The sequence below is a fragment of the Mustela putorius genome, unplaced genomic scaffold (assembly GCF_011764305.1).
Source record: "Mustela putorius furo isolate JIRA1106 unplaced genomic scaffold, ASM1176430v1.1 tig00000407_pilon_pilon_pilon, whole genome shotgun sequence".
In the NCBI taxonomy this organism is placed as follows: Eukaryota; Metazoa; Chordata; class Mammalia; order Carnivora; family Mustelidae; genus Mustela; species Mustela putorius.
Window position 1 is genome coordinate 13,644,389 of NW_025421373.1, and position 13,928 is coordinate 13,658,316.

The window sequence follows — 13,928 nt, forward strand, 5'->3', positions numbered from 1 at the left end:
GCATGCCCTACCACTGTAAAAGTTAAAAATCTGTATATACTGACCCTAGAGTAGCTATAAACTGAATAAATAATGTATTCTACAGGGATTTGCTATAGTGGCTAATCAACTACATGTCATGTAAAAGTGTTACTCAGTTCCTAGTAACCCAGGAGTCATTCTATAGTTTCCCAGTTATGTGTAACTAAAGTACAACTACCATCATGTGGGAGTTCACTAAAACCTTTGCTCCTGTAAAACCTACCTCTCACAAAACAAAACCTCCTGCCATTCTCTGAACGTGATATTTCTCAGTCATGCCACCATGTCTTTATCAGGCTGTTCCCTCCGTGCTCCACACCTTCTGTCTTTCCCTCTCTCAGGACCCAACTCAAATAGAATTTCCTTTATGAAAACCTTCACTTTCCCAGCTTCATGAGGTGGACCATTCTCTCAGGTCTGGTGGAAACTCGTACAAAGACCTATTTTTTTTTTTTTTTAACATGTGCTACACTGCAGCTTCATTCCCGACTCAGGAGTGGCACTTCCACTAGCAGATTTCTGCCTCACCTGTCTTTACAAAGGCTTACTAACTCTGCTGAAAGAATGCAAAACACCATTCTTCTGAGGGGGCAGTAATGTAACACTCTTTTTCCTTACTGAGAGGAAGAAAAATGCAAAGAATTGACTAGGAAGTTACTCTCTGAGAACTGAAATCGCGAATTTTGAGGGAAGTGGAAAAAAAAAAAAAGCTCTATTGTTAACTTTCATTATTACTTGGCCACATAATTCAACTTTTCTCCTAGAAGAAGATTACTTTCCTGACTACTAAAAGATTATTCCACTACTGGTTATTATGGGTGTGGCTTTGTTTCTAAGGGAAATCGACTAATGCGTAGCATTAAGGATGTGGCTATTTTATTCAAAGTCTGCACATTTCTTCTTGCATTTCTCCCCAAATAAATATGTGTTCCTGTGCTTCTGCTTCTGTTTATCTTATGAGGCTGGAACCTGTGAGTGTAGGTTCAAACTTCCACCAACACATCTGCTAGACTGACTGAACAAGAGAACTTTACCTACTGTCACTGTCGCTTGCCTACGGGGGTAGGCAATTACTTTCCTGTGCAAGGACATGGCTGCTCTAGCCTAGAAGGAGGCGTAGTTGCCTCTCTCTCAGAACAAGGGGTTATCTTTCTACATGGAATCCCAGAAGGTACTCATTAGGAAAAATCAAAATTATATTATGTTTGAGTAAAAACTACTGTCAATAGAGAGTGGGTCTTTAATAAAGAACAAAAGAGAACAAAAAGTAATAAATATATTCATAGGAATGGAAACACGTCATCTAATTTTATAAAAAGAGTCATTCGAATAATGCATCACTGTTGAAACCCTTTGTGTGCTTTTAAAATTAGAATGTTGATCATTTTAACAGTGTTTGTGAGAAGCTGGCAAAAACAGGTTAAAAATTATTTGGGTATCAGGACCTGACAAAATGTAATTTTGAAGAGTATGTTCTAGGCCAGGGACTAGCAACAGCTCCTCACTACACGGGGTTGGCAGTGACTCCTCAGCTCTCCGGTTTTTGCCACCATGGATAATACGTAAATAAATGAGTGTGATTGTATTCCCACAAAACTTTGTTTAAAAAAAAGAAGAAAAGAAAAGAAAGGAAAACAGATGGCCGGCCAGATTTGGGCTGTGGGCCACATTTTGCTGACCCCTGTTTTTGGGGGACTCATTCCCACACTGTGGCTCTGGACATAGCCACATCAGTATGACCTGGGAACTCCTTAGACAGGACGGTTTCTGGGTGCTACCCAAGACCTGTTGAATCAGAAATCCCAGGCAAGAGACCCGGCAATCTGTGTTTTAACAAGCCCTCCAGTGCCCTGTAGAGTTCTTGGATCTCTGTTCTAAGGACTAAATGACATTTATTTCACTCTAAAATATTTCCTCCCCTTACAATCTTTAGGCAGAAGACAAATGAATGCGGAGGGTACATTAGCCCGAACTAGCCTCCATAGATATTTATATGGCGGCATTGGAGAATTGAGGGTTATTGATTTTTGATCATAAATATGACACAGTAGGAAAAAGATTAAAGGCTTTGCTGAATTTAAGAAAGCTAAAAAAATTTTTTTGAAGGTAAAATTGATTAAGGAGCATGCCTTCTGTCATCCATTTTAAATATTATATGTCTAATTTATATCTCAACCACAGGTCTGTCTGACAAACATATTTAGTTATTTTAAACCATAGAAACATTGCAGCTCAATGAAAAAAAGATAAAATTAAAAGGTATTAAAACTGTATTGTCTGCTGAAGAATTCTACAGGTTTCTAACTTAATTCTACAGGTTTCTAACTTATAGGCTCTACACCTCCTGTGATTAAGCTTTCTCTCTGAAAACATGTCTTAGATAGTAGATTAGTTTGCTCAGACTTAGAAATAAATAGTCAGATCTTAGTCTCTGATTCTCAAAAGTCATCTGAACCGATATTGTGGCCAAGCTCCACTTTCCATTCACATAATGGATCATTAGCTTAGGAGCCAGTAGTGCCAAGAAACGTAGGCGACCTGCTGTCCTTGCTCTAACAACCAGGTGTGGAGGGAGACCTCTCCAGGGAATTCAAGACATAGGCGTGGTAGAGTGTTTCTAAGTATTAATTTTTAAGTCAATAGAAGATGATTAAACTGGGAAAACAATGACGCTAAATAAAAGAAAATGCCTAGTTTATGTTCTATGGTTTGGATTCCAAAGTCGAAGTGAAGGTCAGGATGCTTACCCGGATAAATCCATTTTCCGGAGGAATTGGCCGAGGACACCCTGAATCTGATTCTGTCTCAGGGAGATCTGTCTCTTTCCTGTCTTCATCATCACTGACACATGGCTGTCCACTAAAAGAGGAAAGTAAATATGTGTTTATAATGTAACAAATGTGTGTTTGGGTGGGTGTATATAGATACCCATATAACACACAATCCATTTACATATGAATTGTATGAGTAGATATATAGAGAGAAAACATTAGAGAGAAATGGATAGCACCAGATCCACCAATACCCCCACTAACACACTGTGTTGGAATAGGTAAAATTCTGATTCTTTCCTTAGAGGAAAATAAAAAAAATCCCCGTCGCCTATCCTTACTCGTTCTCCATGATTGAAAACGTGCAGTGCTCCTCTTGCTGCTTCTCCCCCTCACAGTTTTTCCCTCCCAGTTGGGGGCTGGGGTTGTTGCATTCTCGGGTTCTGGATCTCTTGTAAGTAGCATCACATGCGCTCCAGGAAGACCAGCAGCTCCAGCTCCCATCCACCGCATCTGGAACACAGGAAGCCCCCCCGCCTTCCTGGTGCAGCTGAGACAGCCAGGGGTGTGAAGCCAGCTGACGTGGTCTCCTCACTTTTTAGCTGTGTGATTCTTTGGACCCTGTGATGGTCCAAAAGAAATTACCTGTGCAAAGGGCCTGACACCTTGCCTGACTTCCCTTTCCTGTTCCCACAGCCTGAGTAAAATGGCAATAATTATGAATCATTTTCGACTATCAACTATCATACACACATATGTAGATGCATACATATATGTATAAAGACAAACTTCTGAATATAATATATATCAAATTATTTTCTTAAAGGTAATAGAATACATTCTTACCCACATGACACATCCCCTTTCTAAGGAGGATTAGAGGTAGCCATGAATGTTATTTAGCCCTGTATGAAAACTTGGGTGGGGGCTTAATTTATCTCTGATTATAAAGCCATCGTCATTCTACATTATACAACAGAACAGGCTTATAACAACAGTATCACATACTTTATTTTATAGTATGGTTTATTATTTTATTTATTTTTAATAAATTAACAATTTAATTTAATTTGAATTATTAAATTGTTAAATTATTGAATTATTTAAAATTTTAAATTATTAATTTAAAGTATTAAATTAAATTTTAAATGTTAAATTTCTTAAATTTTTAAATTTTAAGTTAAAGTAAATACATTTATTAGATTAAATTTAAATTAACTAATTTAAAATTAAATTGACGATTTAATTTTAATAAATTATTTTATTTATTTATTTATTTATTTATTTATTATTGGCCACAGGTGCCCAGGTTACAAGCATTGTGCTGCCTATTCCATACATATATAAAATTTTCAGGTACATACTGGCATTGTCCCCATTTGATGATGAATGGATTGAGGCAGAGAGGGGTTGGGTGACCTTCCCAAGGCTACACAGCTGGTAAGTTACAGCAGAGCCTCACTCTCACCGGGCTGTTTGTTTGACTTTAGAGTCTAATTTTTTTACAGGCTTCTTTTCCTTGTGAGTTTGCATAAGGTGAAAAATAAAATTTTTGTTTTCCTTGACCAACCTAGGACACCTTTTGGTGGGGAAGAGGGGCCTCCCCCACAGGAAGTCACGGATACTCACTGGATTTATAGTCTGGGGAGCGTCTTTCACAGTTATCTCCATAGGTGCCGCTCTGGCACACACACAGACACTCGGTCCCCGAGAGCGTAGGGCGGCCGTTATTAGGGCATGGGGCGCACCGGCAAGGGTCAAACTTGGCCGCGTATTCTCGGAAAGCTTTCTTGAGGTTGCTCCTTCTTGTCACCGCACAGGGGATGTTTCTCACCAAGTCCGTGATGGGAGCAAGCTAAGAGCAGATGGTAGAGAGGCGGTGTGGTCCACCACATTCCTTGGGCATATGCTGCCATTACTGATCAATTCTCATGGACTGAGAGGAAAGGTCTGGAAAATCTTACACATCAAAGGGATTATTGTGCAAGATAGCATATCTGCTTTTTGAACTAGTGGAGAAAAACCCTCTGTATTAGAGCAGGGGAGTTTCTTTTCTTTCCCTTCTAGGGAGGGTAGAGCAGCTCTCTACAGGATTACCTGGACTCTCTTGTCCCTGATGTGATGTCTCTGGTGCTTACCTTCCCTGGAATTGGGCTAGGAAGGAAGCCTCCCGGGAGGTGTCGCTTCCTTGGACTTATACCACATTATTCAGTAAGCAACAAATACATGCCTCAAGTCACTGAGAGAGGTGATGGAGAGTTGGGCGGTTCGTGCACGCTCTGCCAAAACCTCATTAGGTTTGATTTAAGCAGAAAAATCTAGAGAGGGTGAAGAGAGGCTTTCTGTGTTCTTTTTTCCACAGACAGGATTGGCTCTTGGTGGGACCAGATGAGAAACTATGCAGCGGGAGAGAAGAACTTGACCGTAGGATGAATGGAAGAATTATGGTAACAAATAATAGAACTAACACAAAATCAGGGCTCATTTTATTAACATTTGAAAACCTCAAAGGAATGACTATGTAATGCAGCATATGAGTCACAGGTGCCCAGATGGGCAGCCAAATCTCATTTTCCCCTCATAGCCTGTGGAGCTCAATGTATCTTCACGTTGCATGTAAATTATTCTTCTTTCATAATGATTGAACTACTTTGTCTTCATTTAAATGAAATGAGCAGAATAGCTTCTTTGAGGGCTTTAAAAATGTGTTTATGCTTAGTCAAAACTGGTTCTAAATGATATGACTGATATGTGGGCAAAGTATTCCATCAATAATAAAAATCACCTTTTTATGTAATCCTAACAAATACAGGACAGGTAATTTTAATCAATAGTGATAGAAACTGAAAGCCAAATGGGTCTAAGACCCCATTTATCCCACAGAGCTAGACTGAACATTTAGGCATGCTCATGGAATAAAAAGTTGCAAGAAAGGTACACCAGTCAGATTTATTATGCAGACGGGGCGCTGAAAAGCACCAGTTAAGGCAAGCCTGAGCAGATGTATTCCCCAAATTCCCCCTTCCTGGAGGCTCCTGGGTAGCTTAGTCAGTTAAGCAGGTAAGCGGCTGCCTTCATCTCAGGTCATGATCTCAGGGTCCTGGGATTGAGCCCCACAACGGGTGCCCCGCTCCAGTTCCCTGCCAGGTGGAGAGCCTGCTTCTTCCTCTCCCTCTGCCTGCCACTCCCTGTACTTGTGCTCCCTTTCTCTCTCTCTGTCAAATAAATAGATAAAATCTTAAAAATAAATTACCCTTCCTGGTATTTTATGTATGCTAAGGATTCTACCAGAGATCGCTCATTTGAAGAGCAAACATAATCGATGTGTGATTTAACATTTTAAAAAAGAAATGCACACTAAAGAAAGACATTTTCCTTTCTCGAGTGCGAGGAAAACGGAAAAGGGATTACATGGTGTGCAGTTTAGGTTGCTAGAGAACCACTGTAGCTCTCTGACGCATAATATTTCTGACTCTTACCTCAAAGTCAATCACAGCGGGATTTTCCTTCACGGATTCTAACCACTCTGAGAATTCCTTCTCCGCAGGACCAGAGGTCCCCCTCTCCCACACCAAGGCGGCGGCGTACTTACTCCTCCCACCTCGAGTCAGGGAAATAGATTTCTCTGCTCCCTGCAAAACCGAACCTGCAAGGTGTTTCAAGAAAATGACTCATTTAACTTTACTGCACATTCAGACTTTAAAGAAAAGCCTGTTTGCATGGGAGGAGAAGTAGATGGTAGTCATGTAGCTACATTAAAAAAGCTAGTGAAAGGCGAGAGAACAGTCCGCCTCAACCCTCCAGGGAGTTCAGTAACAGAAATGATAACGGTGTTAGCTGTTCCCATTTATTAAGCAACTTGTCTATGCCAGGCACTTTGCACTGATTGTCTTAAGTTATTCTCACAACAATCTTGAGAAGTAGATATTATTATAAACACAGGCACTGAAGCTAGAGGTAATTTAACCTGAACACATGTCCAGTAACTAGGGGTGGGATAGAGGGAGTAGACTGGGGCGTAGATGCTGCCCCAGTCCAGGCTACTCCGCTCCCAGCTCTTGGAAGCCAGAGCTCCCACTTTTGAAGTGTATCAGCATATGACTTGGGACTTCAGAATAGCACAAATCACCAGGTTTCTGATATCCAATCAGTGGACTGCCAGGCTGGAGATTTCCATTTAAAGTTGATAGAATGCTTTTAAGCTCAAAGACAGGGGGCAATGATACAACTAATAAAAGAGGAAGAAAAAGTTAAGCCTCAAGTTAAGAGGTGGCACGTTGTTTCATTAGGAGCAATGATATTTAATGTACAGTATGCAGATCTTTTACGTAGATTTTCAAAAAACAATTCCTATGAGTTAATGATGTCTTTAATTAACAAAGGTAGGGACTGAGTAATAGGAAATCATAGTGAGAAATAAAAGCAAATGAAGAGGAGGTTAGTGCTCTGGGTGAGAGTTTATGGCATTAATTTTGCATCTATTGTGCAGTACGGATCAGCCATGGCTCCGTTGATTTGAAGTTCTACAGTGAAAATCTAGAACAAGAGCCCAGTGGGTGAAGTACTCTCTCTGTGAAGAAAGTAGTATATCCCTTTCAAAGTGAGGTTGTGTAAGATAACACAGAGGGGGTATAAGAAAACATTTTAGAGGTTTTGTATTTATTTTTCATATAAAAAAGGAGAGAAATTAGTATTTGTCAATATATCGTGTACCAATTGTCAGTAGCTCTGACACGCTAGTTCACATTTGGCTTGATATCATGTATTTCATGAACGGATTGACACCAGTAAGAGTTAATATGATAAGCGTGGGGTCCTGAAGAAAGAGTAAGCATTAAGTCTGTTTATACTCCATGAGCTAGCTGGAACAGAACTAATTCTTGCAAGACAATGAGTGGTTTAAAAAGATTCCAGGAAGGAAATGCATATTAAGGATGGTAGTATATTGAAGAACAGATGTTTCTGTTACTTACACAAGCTTCTCGTAAGCCACAACATGAGACTGATATCAAAGCTGCCCAAAACATATCAAACATTTCAAGGAGTTTTTGATGAAATATTAATTTGTCATAATATGAGCAGGACACTGAAAAATTCTGTTTATTTCATGTAAGCTATATTTCAAAAATTTCTCTTTTCCATGTCTGTATATATTTTTGTGCATAACATATTTTTAGAATACTACATTTATAAAGTTTGTTAGTATTTTTTAAGTAAGTATATTAGGGACATATAGTAAAAAAAATTTAATGATATAATTACAGATTTTAAAAGTTTGGAGTCCAGTGATTTAATCAAAGAAGCTCAGGATCAGACGTCGACAGAGTATGTTTTCATGTATGTTTTACTCTTAAACGTGCTTTGACATTAGGCAAATTTTCATCACGATTAATAAGCATTTGTTGAGAATCTGCTATATGCTAGGTTAAAGACTGAGAGAAATGTAAAATATGGCTTTTGTATTTGAAGGACATAGACTCTCAATGAGAAGAGAAAATAAGTACATAAATAATATTAGCAAAACCATAGAGAACTAAAAAAGGGAAGAAAGAAAGAAGGAAGGAAGGAAGATAAGAAGAGAGGTTAGGGAGGGGGACAAAAGGTGCACAAAAAACCCAACATTTTGTCTTAGTGTTAGAGAGTGGTGCAACAATTCAGGATTCCTGAGTTAGGGCCGTGGAAGAATTCTGTGATTTTAGGCACTTAGGGAGGATAGAACTATGAAAGGACTTTGAGGCAAAGCTAAGACATGGTAGGGGGCAATGCCCTCCCAACACGGGCAGAGACCCAGAGAGAGGGGCCGATGGTTCCAAGTTCTGGAAACAGTGCCCATGGACAACCGCTTGAGTTGAAGTTGAAGGCTCAGGTAGGGGAAGAGCAGCAAGACAGAGAGGATCTGGATGGAAAGTCAAGGAGATTGGACTTCATCCTGTAGGTTTAGAAGTGACTATATTCCCTAGAAACATTTCGAGTTAGAGAGTTCACATAATTCAGGAGTATTAGCAATGTGCCACATGGGTAGCAATGGCTAATGGATAAACCAGTATGGACACCATTGAAATACACTCGGATTTTGCAGTGTCCTCACCTCCTTCTTACAAGCTGAAAACTGTGGGTCCATATTTGACATTTTCTCATTTCTTTGTTGGATGAATTTTATAATTGATAACAGGGCAGTTTGATTTTTTTTTTCCAGTAAGTATATTCTCAAAATTCTCTCAGGTTTTGAGATGTCCTCATATTACCATCATATAGGAAATTACTTTTTTTCCCCTCTCTCAGAAATTTGTGGACATTATTGTCTTATAGCATTGAATTTAGTTATAGAGAAGTCTGAGGACAGACAATTTTTGTTGTTTTGGTTGTTCTGTGGGAGACTTGTTCCTTCAGTCAAGATAATTGAATAATTCATTTTTTAAAACTGTATATAGTAAATTAGTTAGGGTTTGTCTTGAAGTTATATATTTGAACCATATCTCTGATGCAAATAATCAAAACAAATTTGTTCCTTTATTTCAGGGATGTATTCATATATAGGTATTCATATATAGTTGTGTCTTTTTTTTCTTTTCTTAACAGTTTTCCTCTTTGATTTTTGGGGATCTCTATTGCAGGAATACAAATTTCCACATCCTAAAATATCTGACAATTATATTAAATTGTATTTTTCATTCCATTTTCATTAGATTTTTCTTAATAAATGTTAATATCTAAATTTTCTCTGCATTTATTATGAATTACTTTAAATCCTTCTGAATGTGATTAACTTTCTTGGTTTTATTTTCAGGCAATTATATTTTGTTCTTGCAGTATCTTATTCATTTAGAAGTATAATGGTGATATTTTTCAATGTTTGTTTGTCTTTGTACCTTAGCTTTGAAATTTGCCTTTTTAATTAATTCTTATAATCTTTTTGCTTCTGAGCACTTGATTTATTGAATTCACATTGTTGTTAATTTTTGCATGAAAAACTGGTATAGAGTCTATATCAATACTTCAGTTTATATTACTAGGTTATTTGTTTCGCATGTTCTTTCTTCTTTTTTTTTTGCTGTAATATGCATGCATAGTTGTCATAATTTACATTGCACGTAAATTATTCTTCTTTCATAATGACTGAACTCCTTTGTCCTCATTTAAATGAAATGAGCAGAAAAGCTTCTTTGAGGACTTTAAAAATGTGTTTATGTTTAGTCAAAATTGGTTTTAAATGGCATATGACTGATACGTGGGCAAAGTAGTCCATCAATAATAAAAATCACCTTTTTCTTAAATTGCTTATGCTTAACATGGGCATATACATGTAGATCATCTATATGGTTGAATATTCAAAATTATCTATTTATTATTATAGTAAATATTTTTATCTATTCCTTATCTGTCTCCCCAGGAGAATATAAGCTTCATATTTTAGGAGTTTCTATGATTCTGCTTCCTTTTTTTGTTAGCAGAATGAATAGCGTTCAGTCAGGCAAAGTCAGGAACCAAGAGAACTTCACACAGAGGAAGGAGATATTTATTATGGCAAAGCACAAGAGAGAGTATGACTTATTTAGGAGACTATATAGTTCAGCTAGGCAGAGAGCAAGTGAGAGAGAGCGAGAGAGATGCAGGAATTTATCTTTAAGGCTATGTGAAACCATGACATGTTTAAGGCATGAAAATTGCACGTTAAAGTTTGCCTTGGAAAAGTCCTGTCACAGGAAATCTGTAGAAGAGATTGGAAGAAGGCTTTGGGAGAGCCAAGGGGACGGGGACTGGTTAGGAGACTTCTGCGGTAATCTGGATTGGAAATAACGAACACAGGGCATGCCTGTGGAAATGAAGAGATGGGGGTAACTTGGAGAAGTATCAAGGATGTAGAGTGATTACTCATTGGGTATGGAGGCCAGAAAGAAGGTGAAATTAAAGACAACACTCAGGTTTCTGGCATGGTTGCTGGAGCCTTATAGACTGATAGACTCTTACCAGCCTATATTTTTAATGGTTGTTTATACGTGTAGTTTGTAACCTCCTTGATAGGAAGGCTGCTTGACACCCATTTTTACATCACAGTGCTTAATACGGAGTTCGGTCCCTGGGAAGAATTGATATATGTTAAACAACCTAAGTATAAGATCAAGAAAAACTTAAATATTTCTCTTGTAAGTAGTGCTAATGATATTTTATTTTCACCTCTCCCCCCACCACACAGAGGGCTCTGAGGTAGATAAATGAAATAAAGGAAAGTTAAAAATAGCACAGTCAAACGTAACGGTGGTATTCCAGTCAGCCACCTGTGGACAGGGCAAGCTGCTAGGAGAGAGGAAGTACCCTTACCTTCGTATTTCTCGGACATCTTGTTTTTGGTGCATCGGTATTCCACTTTTGTTACCGTAATAAACCAATAACGTTTCTTTGTTTCAGACCGGACACAGTCTTGGATTTCTTCCTCTGTTAAACCTAGGAAAGGGGAGTACAAACAGCACGTTCTGAGAATGCACTCCTGAGAAGTCAGAGAAGAAGGGCATGTGGCTCTGGACACTGGGGAGCGACAAATACTCGATATTAGCTCCCATCTTCTCCAGTTCCAGTAAACTGGCATGATTCCAGCTTTCATCTCCAGATTCAGTCCTTTACAAGTCCTGGGATGATCCTGAACACAGGAGTCATTTATGAGTCCCTGATGTCTCTCCTGTCAGCACTGGCCCTAAGAGGCAAATATAAGGTGTCTGTGGCCCATCCCATGGGGCTCATGTTGGCCTCTACCTGTGGCCTACACACAAGGAGCCCCCAAGCTTGCCTGTCCTACTGGCCACAGCCACTCGATAGCCCCACAGATGAAGAGATGAACACATGTTCCATGGGGTGCCCCTGTCAGGCCTACTTTTTGGGCATAGCTAATTCTGTGAGGCCAGAGTCCACCTCATTTATTCCCTGGTCATCGCTTAGAATGGAAATCTTGTTGCTCGTCCCTCCTTCCCTGAACACTCATTCTCATACTCGTCTCCCTGACTTAGCTGCTCATTCCACCTGTCCCCCCAAAACCCTTTTGTTTTCTCTCAGAAATTCTGACTTGCTGACCTATGAACTCTTCTCAGTGTCCTCACTGACTCTTCTTCCTTATCCTCATTCAAGCCTATACTCCTTGTTTCTCTTCATGTCTTGGAGGGAGGGGGATACTGCTTCATTCCCAGCCCTGGAGAGCTGGGGTTGATCTCTTCCTAGCTTCCTGGTGCTGCCATAAGACAGAAGTCTTGTCAAAACCCTGGCGCTCCAAGGCTTAGGCCATTCGGTTCTAACATCTTTAGTCTTCATTGTTCTTGCCTTTTACCAAAATTCCGAGCATCATTTGTTGAAGAAATTGACCTCTGAGTCGCTCTTTCACACTCCCATCCTTGCCTGTATTCTCAATGACTTCAAAATCCACGCGACGTCAGGGATTAAGTGGGACACAGTGCAGGGAAACAGGTCTGGCTATTTGTAGGCTGAGTTGGTGCTGCCTATCCGGGGTAATCAGAAGAGAATCAACATTTCTTTTTTTTTTTTTTTTTAACAGCTACCTAAAGCCTCTTGACCTGCTACCGGAAACGGTAAAATTAGAGTCCAGATTTTGGGTTTTGTTTTTAATGGAATTTACTTAAATCGAAGTACAGCTGACACAAGAATTCAGTTTTTTTTTTTTTTTTTTTTTCACTGTTAGTTAAAAGTTGCCTTGCAATAAGAAATGACACGGAGGACATGGGGAGATGGAAAGAAGGGAGTTGAGGGAAATTGGAGGGGGAGATGAACCATGAGAGACTATGGACTCTGAAAAACAATCGGAGGGTTTTGAAAGGGTGGGGGTGTAGGAAGTTGGGTGAGCCCTGGTGGCAGGTATTATGGAGGGCACGTATTGCATGGAACACTGTGTGTGGTGCAAAAAACAATGAATTCTGTACACTGAAAAGAAATTCAAAAAATAATTAATTAATTAATTAATTAAAAAAATTGCCTTGCAAAACACGAGCACAGAAGAGATAGGGCTTTTAGTATCAGCTCCTAAGCACCTTAGAGCAAAGGAGTTCATCAAATCCTTCTATTTAGGATTATAGATTATAGTCAGCAGAGGAGTGTTTTTAGAACTTGAGGTGTCGTTTGGGTGTGATGCTGAAACTGAATTCTTAAAAATCTTTTTTTTTTTTTTTTTAAGATTTTATTTATTTATTTGACAGAGAGAAATTACAAGTACACTGAGAGGCAGGCAGAGAGAGAGAGAAGGAAGCAGGCTCCCTGCTGAGCAGAGAGCCCGATGTGGGACTCGATCCCAGGACTCTGAGATCATGACCTGAGCCGAAGGCAGTGGCTTAACCCACTGAGCCACCCAGGTGCCCTGAAACTGAATTCTAAAGACACAGATTACTGAGAAATGAGGCCAAGTAGAAGGGAATGCGGTCTGCCTACTGCACAGTATTTTCAATTGTTGGACACATTTGAAGAGATGCACTGTAAGTTGGCAGTGAAAAATTCTTAGTTTGAAGCCCTCATGTTTACCAGCTTACCATGAATCTTTAACTCTAACCAAAAAAAAAAAAAAAAAAAAGTCTGTTTTTTTTTTTTGGTGAGGCTGAATAAGTATGAGTCATTTTCTTCTGGTAGTGCTGTTCTAACAAGTAGGTGAGTCAAACGTTGAAGCCATGTTAGGAATTTAATGTGTCTATAGTGCATAGTTCCCAACCTTTTTAAATTTTTTCATTAGGTTTTTATTATTTATAAATGAAAATTAAATTTTATGCATCCAATTCATTAACTATAACATAATTCATTGGCTATCAACTTAGTTAATTTCATTTTCTGAGGGCTAAGAGAGAATATTAGAAGATGTGAATGATGAATCCCTTGTATGAACCATGGTGTTGGTCACGCAGTTTTGACAATGTCAAGGCTTTATCAGTGAATTTCTATATAAGCCTTTCTTCCCCTGTATTTCCTGTAGCTTGCAGCACTTGGCCTCTCAAACCAGAGTGTCCTTTTGATGTAGCACAGTGACAAGTATTTCAGAAATGTCCTCAGTTGCTCTGACGGGGCAGAGGTCAACAGTGTTAGTCAAAAATATCATATGGATAAATGGTGAGGCCTGTAATTGTCCTCCAGTTTGGAGTAAGAAATGACTTCTCA

General features: G+C 39.1%; 1 protein-coding gene across 1 annotated transcript in view; it reads right to left on the minus strand.

The window, feature by feature from the left end:
* C6 (complement C6) overlaps nucleotides 1-13,928 on the minus strand; it is a 60,876-nt gene that overhangs the window by 16,331 nt on the left and 30,617 nt on the right. Inside the window, exons 10-14 of the mRNA XM_045079511.1 lie at nucleotides 11,112-11,234; nucleotides 6,272-6,438; nucleotides 4,422-4,647; nucleotides 3,134-3,305; nucleotides 2,769-2,880 (exon numbers count right to left, since the gene is read on the minus strand). Of these exons, the coding sequence (XP_044935446.1) occupies nucleotides 2,769-2,880; nucleotides 3,134-3,305; nucleotides 4,422-4,647; nucleotides 6,272-6,438; nucleotides 11,112-11,234 (800 nt within the window). The remainder of the gene's footprint in view (nucleotides 1-2,768; nucleotides 2,881-3,133; nucleotides 3,306-4,421; nucleotides 4,648-6,271; nucleotides 6,439-11,111; nucleotides 11,235-13,928) is intronic.